We start from the raw sequence: 15,266 nt of genomic DNA, 5'->3' as shown, positions 1-15,266 counted from the left end.
TCATTACACCTTTCTCGAGTAAAATAATTAGCATAGCGCTTAAAGAGTAGCTTTTGACAGGGTGTGTCGTCGTTGGGAACTTGCTAGATGGAAGCTAAATTATTTTACTTTACAGGGACGAAAAAACGCGTATATCGTGCTACGCGTTGAAAGAAGATTGATTCAGTAGGGGACTACAGAATTCGGCAACCTTTCAGAGGAGCCCCGATCGCTAGTTACGATTTAAAAAAAAAAAAACACACGAGAACCCAGGACTGGTCAAAGTTACGCAAATAAGTACTGACAATTAAGAGTACTGAAATACTAAAAGGGAAGGCTATACGTAAGATGCTGAAGTGCATTTCTATAGAATTGGTATAGTGTGTGTCATAGAACGCGTAGACTGGAACACCGACCATAAATTCTAAAAGGCCAAAATATGTCACTCAAGCAGTAACCGTCACCAGGAACCGTTATTAGCAATATAACTATTGAGGAACTAGACCCGCACCATGGCTCTGCTGAGAACACCTCTTTAATCCTCTTCTTTTCTCCTCATGATGATGATCTCTACTTTGGCAAACGGTCTTCTTTCTTTTCGCAACATCCTCCCGCCCGCGACAGTGATGCATCTACTAAAAAAATGACTTGAGGGAGTAAACATGCCAGAAACATAAAATTCTAGTCAGTTCAGTAGCTTGGTTCGAATCCATCAAGCTGTTCGGTCACCGTTCGTCAGCAGCTTAATTTTCCATCGGTGCTTTGACGTCCGATGCTGCTTTCTAATGACGGTCTTCGGTAGTATCTGCGATGAAGGTACAGCGGCCCTCTGTTGTGTTGCAGGGAAGACAATTCGGGCGGTCTCGCGTCTAGCTGGTCTCTCACATCGTCTTGGTCGGGATCGAACTTGTCGCGACAGAACTTCCCGTGTCTGAACCCGCCTTGTAAATGTGGAGGAACTAGTTGCACCCCGCCTGACGGAATCGGTTCGTAGTTTAGGCGAATGTCCACAAACTCTGCATCTCGTCATTTGCTTGGCAGTCCTTTTCTGTTTCCTAGGCTTGTCCCGAAGTCTTCGCCTCTTGCGCCGGTCCATGTCGGCGTGCATGGCATCACTGTTCGTGATCAGATGCGTCGAAACAACGGGCTTTTGATGATCGTGCACGTACTCTGTAGGTTCTGCTAAGAGTTCTTCACTCTTAGCGCAGTCTATCCGTGACCAGGGCGTAGCATGCGTGGAAGCGCTCAAGTCGCCTGCTGGCAGTGGGAGGGTTTCCGTTCTTGTCGTATCCGTTATGGGTAATAGGTCTGCGCACTCAGATACCTTATTACGGGTGGCTGTAGAGGTAATCAACGAGCTACATGATGGTGGGACGGGTGCGACTTGAGTGGTTGCCGAAGGTCTCTGTGGAAGACGGTTCTTCGCGACATGCTGCGTGGTTATCTCTTTCGGGATCAAACTCATCTTGGATATCTTGTCACTAAGCAGCCACTTCGCGCGGAAAATCATATACAAGTATTTGTCAGATTCTTCATAATCCTTTTCGTAGTCTTCGATATCTAGGAGATCCCGTACCTGTCTGTCAAGATTATTTATGTCGTCCAGCACTTCGGTAAGAGATTCGAGGAGGATTTTAGGCGTACTTATTCTCGGTGTTGGGGATTCCACAAGGTTGTCTGTTGTTCGGACAAGTTCTGATATCTTTGCCCGGAGAGTTTCCCTCAGCTCTTTCAGTTCACTCACGGCCTCCCTGCCCTCAGTAGGATGAACGTCTACAGAGAGGGTGTCCTGGATACGGTGCTGCTGCTGGACACTTCCGGGTTCCCAGTGGTCGGTGCGGTGCGTCGAGCAGTCAGCCATGGGGGGCGCCGTTCGAGGGCAAGGCCCACGGGATCAGGACATCAAATCGTTTCCCGGGCCTCGCGTGCCTCGAAGTCGCTGTGCGCCGTCATCTTGTGTCCACCAGGCCGTTCCTCCCGGGTTTCACGGCACCAAAAATATTGAGGAACTAGACCCGCACCATGGCTCTGCTGAGAACACCTCTTTAATCCTCTTCTTTTCTCCTCATGATGATGATCTCTACCTTGGCAAGCGGTCTTCTTTCTTTTCTCAACAATACCCGCGCAATCTGGAAAACAGCCCGTGTACTTTTCGCCAATAACCATATAGTAGTATAGTACAGAATCATCAAAATAGCCGGAACAGTCAGCAACCATCACAAGCAGCCATTAATCGCAATGTGGACCCGCATAACTGAAAGGAGTACTGACACGAAATTTTCGTGTTACGTTTTTTTCGCTCCTATGGGTACCTATTAGCGCGCATTAGACGGTCGATAGCAGTCTAAACAATCATTTACGGCGTCGTTTATTCGTGCCAGTTTCGGTTTCACCAAACGAACGACGAGTGGCCGCCATGACAGGAAATAGCACTTGACGTCACCATTCTTGTCGCACCGCTGCGGGTCTGGACGCGCGGCGAGCGACCGCACGCGCTCGCCCAGACCGGCCGAGGTCTTCACCATCTCCGCGCGCCGGGCAGCACGACGTCGGTCCAAAACCATGACGTGTACACACGGTGTAGCAGCGCGCGCCAACCGCAGCCAGCGCGTCGGCTACGTCACGGGAGCCCCGACGTCCGCAGTTTGGGGAAAGTAGCACATGTCATGCTGGCCCGCTCAGGGCTTTCTCGTGCGGGCAGAGATAAAATGGATTTAAAATATGTTGTACGGACCGGCTACTGTTGGAACGTGCTGGGAGATGTCTCCTGGTAAAAAGGAAGCATTTTACATAGTTATCTCAGCTTTGAAATTCCGTGTCCCTACTCCCTTAAAGACCAATATTACTACGAGATTTTATTGGATCCAGCCATTTTATAAAACGAGCTGAAGGGGTTAATGTATCAAGAACGGCTGATGGGAAATTATAAATGGAGAACAGAAAAAAAAGAAAGGCTCGTTGGACTTTCTGACGCGTTGGACCTCTTGACGCGTTGGACCTCTTGACGCGTTGGACCTTTCGACGCGTTGGACCTCTTGACGCGTTGTACCACTTGACCCAAATTGGACATTTTGACTCGTTGGACCTCTTGACTCGTTGGACCTCTTGACTCATTGGACCTCTTGGCCAGAGGCGCGCCACGGGGGGAATCGAGGCAAGGGGGAGGCTGTCTCCCTGTCTGGCTCCGCCCCCGCTGGTGTTCCTCGGTTTGTCTCGGGTTTCTCTTACGAGGTTCGCTTTGCTGTTTCTTGGTTCTTCTGCTTTTCCGGTGGGCTCTTAATGATTTATTACAGCAAGTTTCAGCGCTAACGCACATTTAGCCGTACCACCACCTTCAGCCGTAAAAAATAAACACGCGAAACACGCAAAAAAAAAAAAAATGTCGGGCAGCATACCCAAGAAATGGAGGACGGCGAAGACTATCCTTATACCAAAACAGGGAAAGCCACTGAGCATTGAGAACCTCCGGCCCATTTCCTCGACTTCGTGCGTCGGGAAGGCAATGCATCACGTTCTGATGAACCGCTGGCAGCGTTACTTGGAGGAAGAGGACCTGTTCCCGGAGTCGATGATCGGCTTCAGGGGAAAGCTCTGCACCCAGGACGCAATGATCCAGCTAAAGGCGGAAATTATCGACGACAGGACGAAGACGCGTGACAAGGCGGTGCTGGGGCTGGACCTGCAGAGCGCGTTCGACAAGGTCAAGCACTCTGCGATCCTGGCCCAGGTCAACAAGCTGAACTTCGGCGAGGGGTCATACAACTACATACGCGGGTTCCTAATGGACAGAACGGCAGAAATCCAAGTCGGTGACCTGAAGCTAGAGGAAAAGCATCTCGGCAGCTGCGGGACCCCGCAGGGCTCGGTGATATCGCCGCTGCTCTTCAACATCGGGATGATCAGCGTCGGCCGGCGCCTAGAAGCGCTAACGGATGTGCGGCACACGATATACGCCGACGACATCACGTTGTGGGTCCCGGGTGGCAGCAACGGGTTCATCGAGGCATCTCTACAGAGAGCGGTGGACGCCATCGAGGCCCAACTTGACGGGTCGGGCCTGATCTGCTCCCCCAGCAAGTCGGAACTTCTGTTGTTACCGCCGAAGGGAGCAAGAAAGAAGTCCGAGCCAACGGAGCACGAGAAGATCAAGATCAGAACCAGCAGCGGTCAGGTGATTCCCGAGGTCGAGAAGATCCGGGTGCTGGGCCTGTTAATCGAGAAACATCGAACCAACGGCGAAATGATCAATCGCCTCACGGCCAAGGTGTCTTCGGCCACGCGCCTCGTGAAGAGGGTCGACAACAGAAAGGCCGGCATGCGGGAGGACCGCCTGTTGCGGCTCGTTCACTCGTTCGCCATGAACCACGTGGTGTACGTCGCCGCCTTTCACAACTGGCGGCTAGATGAACGCAATAAGATCAATGCGATGATCCGCAAGGCCCACAAGACGGCACTCGGACTTCTCGACTGCACGAGCACATAAAAGCTGCTGGACCTCGGTGTGCACAACACGCTCGAGGAGATCGGAGAGGCACAGAGAGCCGCCCAGCTCGAGCGGCTCGCGGCAACCAAAACAGGAAGAGCCATCCTGAAGAGACTGGGCGTAGGCCCCGACTCGAGCAAGGACGGCTACGACCGCACGGCAGAGATCCCGGACCAGGTACGAAGGAGAATGGGAGTCTATCCCATTCCAAAGAACATGAGCCCCGAACACAACCGGGAACGGAGAGCGGCGAGAGCCAAGGCAATGGTGGAACTGCACGCAGAGCTGCCCGGGACGAAGTATGTCGACGCCGCGGAGTATCGAGAACGTGGGGCATTCACGGCGGTGGTCATCGACGCCAAGACCGGCGGTACGATCACTGCGGCGAGCGTACGCACGAAGGAGGCGCGGTGCGCGGAGGAGGTGGCGATTGCTTTAGCCATCTCGGATCCCGACTGCAAGACCGTGCTGTGCGACTCTAAGAGTGCAGTGCGAAACTATGCCAATAACAGAGTATTTGTGGGGCAGTGCGGGTGCTCGCCGCGCTGGTGCTCGCCGCGCTGGACCTCAAGGACAGAGAAGTGACAGTTAAAGGGGCCCTGAAAGACGTTTTGAGCACACTAAATGAACTAGCGCAATCGTTAGATTGGGTCGTCAACGTCATCTGTGCCAAGTATTACTCTTTTACGTGCAGCGGAAAGCTCACACTTTTGTTGCAAAGTTTGTCGCTTTTTTCTCACCCTTCCCTTCGTGTTTTTGGACGCCGCCACCTTCACATGTCTACGTCATCGATTCCCAGATGTTCGTCATGAGCTCTACATCCTGCTATTGGGCGAATTTTTCACGCACTTCCACCACAGAGATGAGTCGTCTGCTCAGCGTCGGCTCGCCAGCTGATCTGCCAGCGTAGTGCCGGAGTGCGTGGGCATTTTACGACAAACAAAACAAGTGTAAACAAACGCTTAACCGTTTGTATTGAATGCAACACGGCCATAACACGACATGGATATTCTCTTACCTGAGTACGTTTCATAAAGAAAGCGTTGAAGCCCCGTGGAACTTCTTTCGCGCAGAGAACGCCCTGAGCCGAATGCCCGGGTTTGACGCACATATTTTATTAAACTTCAAAACAATCCAGAGATGCGTTTCGAACGAACACAACGTCACAAAATGCGTTGCAAGTCTCAACCGCGATCGACAGACGATGGGTTGCCTCCTCCTGCCCGTCGTAAATTCGGCACTCACCTCGAGCGGTTTGCGGGGACGAACAGCAAGTCGCTTAACTCTGGCGCACAAGCCGAGATGGCTTTTAGCCACGCACACTGCACATACACCATGCGAGGTTGAGTCGTACGTCGCCCGAGAAAGATAATACAGACCATGGGAAGCACTATCCACCCGCAGAAGCACAACGTCGCATTTCATCGCGAAACAAAGGCGTCCACAACACACACATCATCGCCTCCTGTAATGCCAAACACATCTCGCACTTCCCAATGGGAGTGAGTGGTACGCCTGCACTGCCCACATGTCGCGAGATGGGGCCCCGAGCTAAACCGGGATCACGACCGGGATCACGGAACCGTAACTGACCTCTAGAGTGGTTTGTGCCTTGTTGCCAAGGCAACCGACGTTTGAGATTGTCAAAGAAATGGCGCTCGCTCCAGCGCGAGAAAGCTCAGAGCCGCGGCGGAGCATGTTTTGCCAACGTTGCCGCTCTCCACCACGCGTCGCCCCAAGCTGAACTGGTCACATTATTGAAGCGTTTTGTGCACGGATTCTGTATCGGTTTAAAATGTCTTTTTTCACATGCCGCCAGCAGGAATTACCACCGCCGCAAAATAAGACAGCAACGTACACCGCGAAAGGGCAAGGCCAGGCCGCCGCACACATGCAGCCAGGTTTTTCGTTCGCTTTTCCAGCCTTGAGCGGAGTGCGTGATTCAAGGTGTCAACAAAGCTTTCCCGTAGCAGACGGCAGTGTGAGCAGCGCAATAGCGGAAGTACGTCACCGCCGCGGAGCGCAGCATCACGGGAGGGAAGGCTGGCGCGCCGTCAACAGCGGAGAGTAAGTTGAAAGGAGGAGGAAACGCGGTGCGACGATAATGCGCGGTTTTTGATTTACGATTTCTCAGCTAATACTCATCGCTTTAACAAAATTCTTGTGGGAGGAGATTGCTAATACATTGCTTTATTTGGTTACATGTACATCCATGCATCGGCGGAAGGTATTTCAGGACCCCTTTAAGTGGTTCCCGGCCCACGCCGGGAACAAAGTCTCGGAACGTTACCAAAACCACAACGAAACGGCGAACTCGACCGCGCGAGAGTTAACAGGCCGCGCGGCCGTAGCGAACCCGTCTGCGAAATGGTGGGGGAGACCAAGGATAGGCTGGCCGCATATAACGAAATAACGAAGCACTACACGCTAAGCAGGAGGAGAATGGCGCCGCCCGACCCAAGTCTGACTCGGGAACAGGCGGTGGTGTTCAGACAGATGCAGACGGGTTCGCTACTGACCCCGGTCATTATGAAACACGTGTGCCCCGAACAGTACGAGGACGACACGTACAAGGTGTGTCACAGTGCGCGTGCCACTGAGGCCCACCTGCTGTGGGACTGTACGGCAAGGCCCAGCGAAGCGGCAACAGCAACAATGATCCCGCCGTGGTTCGAGGCTGCGGCGCGGAGCAACGACAAGAACGACCCACTCCAGGCCGTCCAGCTGATCCTGGCGGCCCTTGAAAGGCAGAAGCCGGTCGAAAGCCGAGAGGGCTCGGCCTCCCTTCAGGGGCGGCTGAAGGACCTCGAGGGGAGTAGAGAGGCGGCTGCCAAGTAAAGGGTCTTTGACAGGATGACGTAGGCCGCATCATGGTGCTCCATTAGGGACACCACAGCAGGCGATTCAATAAAGTCTACTCACTCACTCACTCACTCGCCCCCACACGGGGTATTGGCCAGTGCTTGAGAACGACCGTTTAGTTACGCTGTGTTTGGAGCGCCGTCCGACGACATTCGAATTTTGAGACTGGGCTGGCACGTTGCTTTCTGTGCGTTAGATTATTTTAGGTTGCGTTTCGTTACGTTACGTTTCGTTTAGGTTGCCTTTCTTTTTTTCTTTTTTTTTTGCGAAACGCCGGTGGACGTCGTCGGGTGGCAATCTAGACACAGCCGTTTAGTGAACCGATGACCGATGCAATGATAAAAATAGGAGTTGAAAGACAGGCAAAAAATAAGCGGATTCACTCCGTAAAAGCTAAAGGGGGGGGGGGGGCTCTTTCGGTAGCCGAGATAAAATCGTGAGCAGGAAGTAAATTTGTGTGTGTGTGTGTGTGTGTGTGTGTGTTGTGTGTGTTGTGTGTGTTGTGTGTGTTGTGTGTCGGAGGCCTCTGGCGCGAATCCGCCTTCTACTGGTTTTTATTTTTATTTTTTTATTTTTCCTTCGCTTGTTTCGCATCACGGCACACACCATGCGTTTTCAAGCTCATGCGAAATCTCCGAGGAAAGGAAGCGAGGTAATCAATCAGCCTGAAAGTGACCGAAAACATCACCCTGCCGGAAGAAACGCGCCTTCCTTCCGTTTGGTCATGCGTCGGCGCACATCGCCGGCATGTCCTGCATGCATACACAGATATGCAGGACATGCTGGAATTCCAACTGACGGGGATCTTGAAAGCGGTGAAGGTCTCACAGTGCTACGCGTCCTGGTTACTTTTTTCCTCCCGGCACCAGCCGCTAAACGGCAGCCCGCATGTCGAACAGAACGACTCTGTAGGACGCTGGAGCGCTACAACAATTGCAAACTCGAAACGGCGTGCGACGTTCAGAAGAAACTGAGCACAGGACCGAAAAACGAAAATCTTGGCCTCTGCCACTTCCGAAGCAATGCTAAAATAATTTAGACAGAATAAATAACTACAGTAGTTCACCCTGAGGCATGCAACCAGAAAATATCCGAGGGCGATGAAAAGCCACACAGCATAAGTGCATTTTTACATAATGCCAGGTGTGTTTGCCGGTTTAGGCAGATCGTTTACCAACCATGGGGGATACTTCTCCAGTCTTGCACTAAGTGTATTTGACATTTTGTGCAATTCTATCGCGAAGCTTGCCATTTGCTGTGTACACGTCTCCGTTGGCGCTCTTTTGGGTGAACGGTGAAGGACTGGGTTTTACTTAGCTAGTGCACCTGTGCCACTATTCAGGCCATTCGTACTAGTCCCGTTGCGTCGACACCTTGCGCATGTGCAGGCGGTGCGTGTTGTGTGCCTGCATGTTGCGGCACCTCGCGCTCTTTTGGCGGACGGCTGTGCCACACACGGCCACCGCACGCGAGGCCAAGCTGGCTTCCCCTTCGGAGCTTTCGCAGATGTGGTGGCGCCCGTTTTCCGTGCTGCACATCCCGCTGGCGTTAACCTGTAGGCTCTCCTCGCGAGAGGCTGTCGCGTCTTGTTGAGACAACGGCGGTCTGTCTATTTTTGGCTCATTATTGGGCCGCTTCTCCTAGCGGATAGGTGTGTGTTCTGAGATGGCGTGTTTTCTTCTCCTGGCGCAGTGTTCTCAAGGATGTATCGAATCGAGCGGACATTTTCAACCGACCGACTGGCTGGAGGCGCCGGCTGCTTGTTGCGGTAAGTTGCACGCGCCGCACGGCCTCTGCGCGATGGGCTGCTGATAGCCGCTGCCCGGTTCCCACCCGGCAAGACTCGCGGCGGCCACTCTTCTTTCCGTGACTGTGACGTTGGTCTGGCGAACGCGGTCTTTCTTCCTAATCCGTAGTCCTTATTTCGACCTTTTGTGAAGTGAAATCAGTGCCAGGAACGCGGATTGAAGCCAAAGGTTTGAGCTCCGCGTCACCTTAGCGTTGGCCAAGGCGTAGCGGTCGTGAGTTGTATTCGCGGCCGGAGCCGCCCGTGCGTATACATCATAGATCGCCCAGCGCCTGTGTCTTTCAGTTTCAGTTTATTGTTTCAGTTGAAATGGTACAGCGCATAAATAACTCTAGGAGGTCCCATAGTCCTAGACTGGGGAGGGACCTCTTTGACGTAATGCGGATAGCTTCACCCAGAGAGGGGGACAAGGGGGGCATTTTCATGGCTGTATACAACTGTCCTGGGCACGGCACGGAGGAAGGGAGGGAAAGAATGGGGACCCGAGCCCTCTCTCACCCAGGAGCGCAATCGCCCGTTCTTCGATCATCTTGCCGGGATCGCTGCCCCGGAACGACTTCAGCCCCATTCCCAACTTGCGGTGGCACTTTGGAGGGTCGGGCGAGAATTTAGGCATCCTGAGCGTGGTTTTCCTTTTCCTTTCGCCACGGCATGTGAACACCGAATGCGGTGACAGTAGAGAGTTTTAGCAGTCCGTCCGTTCCGTCGCGTACGTAGCTAGCGTGTTGACCGGGACCCGTCTGGGCGCTTGGGCAGTCGTCACGGTAGGGGGGGGGGGGGGGGGGGGGAGAGATTAGTTCCGCTGGCCTGCCTTCGCCATGTCCGCGCCTCCTCGCCCTTCCGCGCGCGCAGGCGCGGACCGGTTCCGGTAAACCCGGTAACAACGTAACGAACGGAACGGACGGACTGCTAAAACTCTCTAGTGTCTCCACTCTGCTCCGCTCCTGCTAAGGGGTTGTTCGCTGTCGTGGGCGACGCCTAATACCCGTGCCACACGTGCACGAAAAATGACGTTTAAGTATAATGCCCAAAAAGAGAAATGGACTCATATTTTAGAACTTTTTAACGCCGAGAAAAACGTCTTAGAAGGGCCGAAAATGTCTTTTGTGATGAAAGAAAACGTTGTGCGAAATAATGGGCCTCCTCGATTTGCCTGTCCTGGACGGTCCGCGGGCAGTCCGAGTACTGCGTTCTTACCTGAAGTCCCGTGGGAATATATGGCGAAAATGAGCACCGGATCGCGTCTCGGGCAGTCCGCGAACGATCCGGGACTTGCAATCGAGGAGTCCCAGCGCTTTCTAAAAAATGGTATGCGCTGTTTGTGAGTGCCTTCAGCATCTACCGTCGCCTGCCAGCGGTAGCAAAGTCCGACAAATTCAAAACGAGTAGCATGACGTTCTGCCTTTTGCCGCTGTTTTAGTGAACTTCGTCTTCTTAATAACTTCGCCACAAAGAAGGCACAAAAAAATCGTCTTATTTCAAAGTTCAACTACGTTTCCGCGTCAACACTGCTGAGGGTTTCGTTGGTTTCATTTGATGCCCGTCGCGTTCGAGAGTCGGCAGATTTAAGGCGTTCGTGAAGGCGAATGAGTTGCGCGGAACTCCTTAAACCAAAAATATTACAGCTTATGGCATTAGATTTTTGCGTGTAGCGGCGCATTAATGGCAATAAAACTCAAGGCATTAAGCATAATGTCATTTTTCGTGTACGTGTGACATGGGTATAAATAGTGCATGAGCGAGCATCCGCGCAATGTATGCGTAGGCATATATTCTTGCGTGTCGTGCACCAGATTGCCGTGTTCCTATGTGGCCGCATTTGCGCTTTGTCGATTGTGCAACTCCTGCCGAAGGTGCTTGGAGTCCCGTTCTAGCGGTTTAATGGAGCGCCCGGCCGTATTGCCGTGCTCCAGTCGGCGTCTTTTTCACTACTCCGGGATGGGGGCGTGCATTGTGGGGGCTGTGTTCTGGCGCATAACAGTGCGGATGGGCAGAGCAAGCAGCGAGTCACGTGCTAGAATTGCCGAATGCGCCTTCTTCCTAACTACAAAATGTACGAGTTGTCCTAGCTTCCATTGTGGACTTACGTGACGTTGGAAAGCTGTGAACAGGACAAGCCGCTCGTACATGTTAAAAGCAACAGTAACTGGAAATTTTGAGCTGCTTCTTTCAGGCACACGTTGCAGATGCAGGCCCCGTAACAGCATTGTTGCGACGTTTGCGTTGTATCTTACCATATAAAGGTAATAACTGGTGTACTTAAATTTGTGGGAAGGGAAATGGGGAATAGTGAAATAGTATTTTTTCTGAGCCACGTAATAACATTGGAGTTAACGTTTCGGCAGCGTACACATTGTCTTTCGTATGGGCCGACACCTATGGTTAAATTTGGTGTTCAGGGGAAACTGTTTTGTAGTAGTGACACCAAACCTGATAGTGCCAAGGTTTGGTATCGCCACTGAGCTCAAAGCCTGACCCTTGAGATTACTAGGGCTGGCTGCGTTGACTTGTTTTATTCCGTTCGCCGTGTGAGACAGGGCAATATCTGATTCAGCTGCTGTTAAAGAATACAGGGCTACGCAGAGCCCTGCAGTTACTGCCCCGAGCGTGTCTTCCCTTCGAAGGCAGCTCGGGGCTCTCTGGCGGACGCGCGGACTCCGTGCGGCGGTCGCCTTGTCCGACGTGTACAGTTTCCCTGGAGCACGGACATTCGATCACAGGAAACCGCCGCAGTCGTGCTTAGTCGCCATCCGGCTTCTGTGCCGTCTCATTGTTCCCATAGTTATCGCTCGTCTACTGCAAGACGTGATTGTGAATCGCGACGGCATCTACTGGGTGAGCAGGGGCCATCGGGAACTGCGCTGGCAAAAATATGCGTGCAACGTTGTCAACGCGATGGCGAGTGACCATGTCGGACACCGAATTCAATATCTGCCTCGAAATAAACGGAAAATCCCAGCTAGGCCTGCAAAGGGGGCCACTATGGGTTCGGTCCGGACCTAGCATTTCCGTGCTTCGCGGCACTGCACCCTGGACGACTATGAATGCTAACGTTGCTCGGTCAATAGTACCACGGCCTACGTGCACTACGACAGGTACTGACAAGCCGCATTGAAAAAGGCTTGGCAGGGAATTTGCTCTATCCGATCGCAACTTATTCAAGCTGTGAGCGGCGCCTGCTCTGCGAAACTTCGGAGCACACCTGCACTTTCCCCTAACCTGACCTTTGACAGCTGTCTACTTCCTGCACCTGTTCCCCCGCGCTCGCATTCTTCGCCAAGCGAGCCTTTCTCTGCGTGCGAAGCTTTATTCCGTGACGCGCTTGTCGCTATCGCGCATGCGATTTCATCATTTCATTAGCCTTTCGGTGGCCCTGGTAGCAGACTTAGCACCCCTGGCTCTTTGCCCACGCGAGGCATGTGCTTAACCGTTTTGCTGCTCGGCTCCCAACTGTTTTGCACCAAATGGGCGCCCACAAAGTGGTGCCCGGAGAGTGGAAGGCGAATGCTGCCGCCGCCTCCGCGCGACAGGTTCACGTCTTAGTTCAGGATACCACAGCATTCGCGTGTATAATTGCGGTGGGACCTAAACCCTCACCTACTTGCGTACAAGCCAGACCCGGGTGACAAAGCAATGGTCATAACATATATGTTCGCAATCACAAGAGTTCGTAATACCTAATTTCCATATCCGTGGTAGGAAAGTTTTATTCGCGCAGGCATACACTGGCTTTTCCGTGCATACGTACGTGTACGTTGGCGGGGGGGGGGGGGGGTCGCATTTAGGCCTATTAAGGTGAGAAAACTGCCGTCATTTGTGAGGTAATTTGAATTAGGGTTGGCGTCATAGCGAGTAGGGCATCATGTTAGCAATGAGCCGTTGCTCTACGTCATGTATGCCTAGTGCACGTGGGGGAAGAAAATGAGTCTCCAGAGCACAATAGGAACTTCTGACAATGTAGCAACTTCTGCTGCCACTTTCTTCGTACAGGTCGGCAGTTGTCAAGCGGCGTGCTGAGAAAGAAGTTCGCCTCATGAAACGTATTTCTGAAAGCCTGTATTCTTAGTAAGGTTTGACGTTGGGCTAGTGGGGTACTCTAAAACCAGCGCAGAGACGAGGACGGCAGAAGTGACAAACTACGGTTTGTCACTTCTGCCGTCCTTATCTTTGCGCTGTTTTCGGAGTGAACACTGTGTTCTTGAGCACAGCTTGCGTGCTAATGGGGGCGCATGGGACAATCTGTGCGTTTCCATAGTTGGTGGCATCCGACAGACTGGGCCAAAATCAGGTTTGTGCGATGTCCCCAGTCGGACCTTCAACTTGTATATAGTTGCAGCCGAAGCTTTTCAATCGCAGTACTGCGGGCATCCTTACACCGAGACGGAGCATCGCTGACGGGGAAAACTCGGTCCAGTGGCTTCGCCAGGCAGGCACAAGCGGAAGGCTATGCGCGACTGCTTCGTGAGAATTGTTGAGCCTCGTTAAATGTCAGCTGCATTCCCAAGGCATTGTAGACGCTAATCGAGGGGGGGTGCGATCATCCCAGCTGACCTGGTACCAGCGATGCTGTGGGGGTTGATCTGCCCCGCGGGCCCGAAATGGCCAAAGGAATCGCTGTAGCGGGCGGGCCCCAACCGGCAGAGCTCGCCGGTCTCCTCCGCCCTAACGTGCAGTGCCGTGCCAACCGAGAAAATTTAGCGTCCTGCATTCTTGCGCTACTCGTCCTGGCTCCTCCATCGTGTCACAGCAGAGTGCAGTATGGAGGGGCTTGCGATGGAACGCTGCGCTGACCAGCTTCTGCTGACCACCAGGGTTCGAGCAGCGGCGCAAGACTGCTGCCTTGCACTAGGGGCGCCAACACCCCGGGAAGCAAATTCCTCGTGCTGGCCCCCTAGGGGGAAAGGACAAGTTTTTAGGAGAGTCTAAAGTAAGCAAGACTCCGGTCAGCCTAAACCCAACCCTCAACCTCGTGCGGTGGTTTTGAGCTTTGGACTCTGAGCATGTCGGGAAGCCTGAGCCTGAGCACGAGGTCGCGGGTTCGATTCCCGGCCGCGGCGGCCGCTTTTCTGATGGAGGCGAAAAGCAAAAACGCCCGTGTGTACGAGATTTCGGCGCACGTTAAAGATCCCCAGGTGGTGAAAATTAATCCGGAGCCCTCCACTACGGCGCGCCTCATCGCCTGCGTTGCGTCGGCGCGTTAAACCCTACAATCAATCAATCAATCATGTCGGGAAGCAGTGTCGCCAGGCACGCCTGAATACGCGCAAAGGCGGGAAGGTCGATCCGCTACGTTCGTGGCTTATGAAACTCGTGTGAATGACAAGTATTTATAGCGCTGCAAACGCAGCACAGTTGCCAGGCGGTTGGCCAGAATTGGTTTGCGCACATTGGTGTACTGCGCGTATGGCAGTGGCTGTCGTGGGTCGGGGAGTTCGTCCAGTGGCCGACCTCGCTGTGGACCTGTGGGGGGCAGCCCGCAAAGCAGGAGCGGGCCCAGCCGGGGATGCTGCGAAGGCGCTCCAGGGGCACTTCCCGACAGCCCCTGCAGGCTATGTATACGATAGTGCGCATTCGGAAAAAAAAAAAAAAAAAGGCAATACACATCGACGCGGCGACTGTACGAGTCAACATACTAGAAACCTAAATTCGTACCGTGCACATCTTGCTGACGCGGAGACTCGCGTCATATTACGCGAATGTCCGTGACCAACTGAGAGGGACCCTATTGGAGTCGTCTTAGCGGTCGGTAACTAAGGTGCCATCCTCGAAGTGCGAGGATGGGGTCGTTTCCTGCCTTCCAGGTTATGTATAACTCATCCGACGTGTTTTTTTCGGGGTCACATTCGAGTTTGGGTCTAACCAGCCGTTTTGTGGCGTGTGCAAACAGCCTTCGCGTTCTGAGTAGCGCTGTTCAAACGATGAACAATGCCGAAGTGATGTCTTTACCGAGCGGACATATCCCAGTCACCCCAATTTCGCCGGGAGAAATCTGCTCGTGAATGAAGACGCGCGACCCCATCACTCGTGCTCGGCGGGTGCAGTTTCGACGAGTGCCGGCGGGGCGCCCCGTCCGTGCGCAGTCAAGGTGCGCGCGACCCGGCCGTGTATGGGGGTTAGTCGGCGTGGCCGTGGCGC

At 53.3% G+C, this 15,266-nt stretch overlaps 1 protein-coding gene across 2 annotated transcripts in view; it reads left to right on the top strand.

The window, feature by feature from the left end:
- LOC144156232 (M-phase inducer phosphatase 1-like) overlaps positions 1 to 15,266 on the top strand; it is a 122,722-nt gene that overhangs the window by 46,669 nt on the left and 60,787 nt on the right. For both annotated transcript variants that reach the window (XM_077688137.1, XM_077688136.1), the window contains exon 5: positions 9,017 to 9,092. In XM_077688137.1, the coding sequence (XP_077544263.1) occupies positions 9,017 to 9,092 (76 nt within the window). The remainder of the gene's footprint in view (positions 1 to 9,016; positions 9,093 to 15,266) is intronic.

The sequence above is a fragment of the Haemaphysalis longicornis genome, unplaced genomic scaffold (assembly GCF_048455015.1).
Source record: "Haemaphysalis longicornis isolate Haplotype H1 unplaced genomic scaffold, Haemaphysalis longicornis Haplotype H1 scaffold_1, whole genome shotgun sequence".
NCBI lineage: Eukaryota > Metazoa > Arthropoda > Arachnida > Ixodida > Ixodidae > Haemaphysalis > Haemaphysalis longicornis.
Note: the sequence above shows the minus strand (reverse complement) of the source record. Positions and strands in the feature narration are given on the sequence as shown.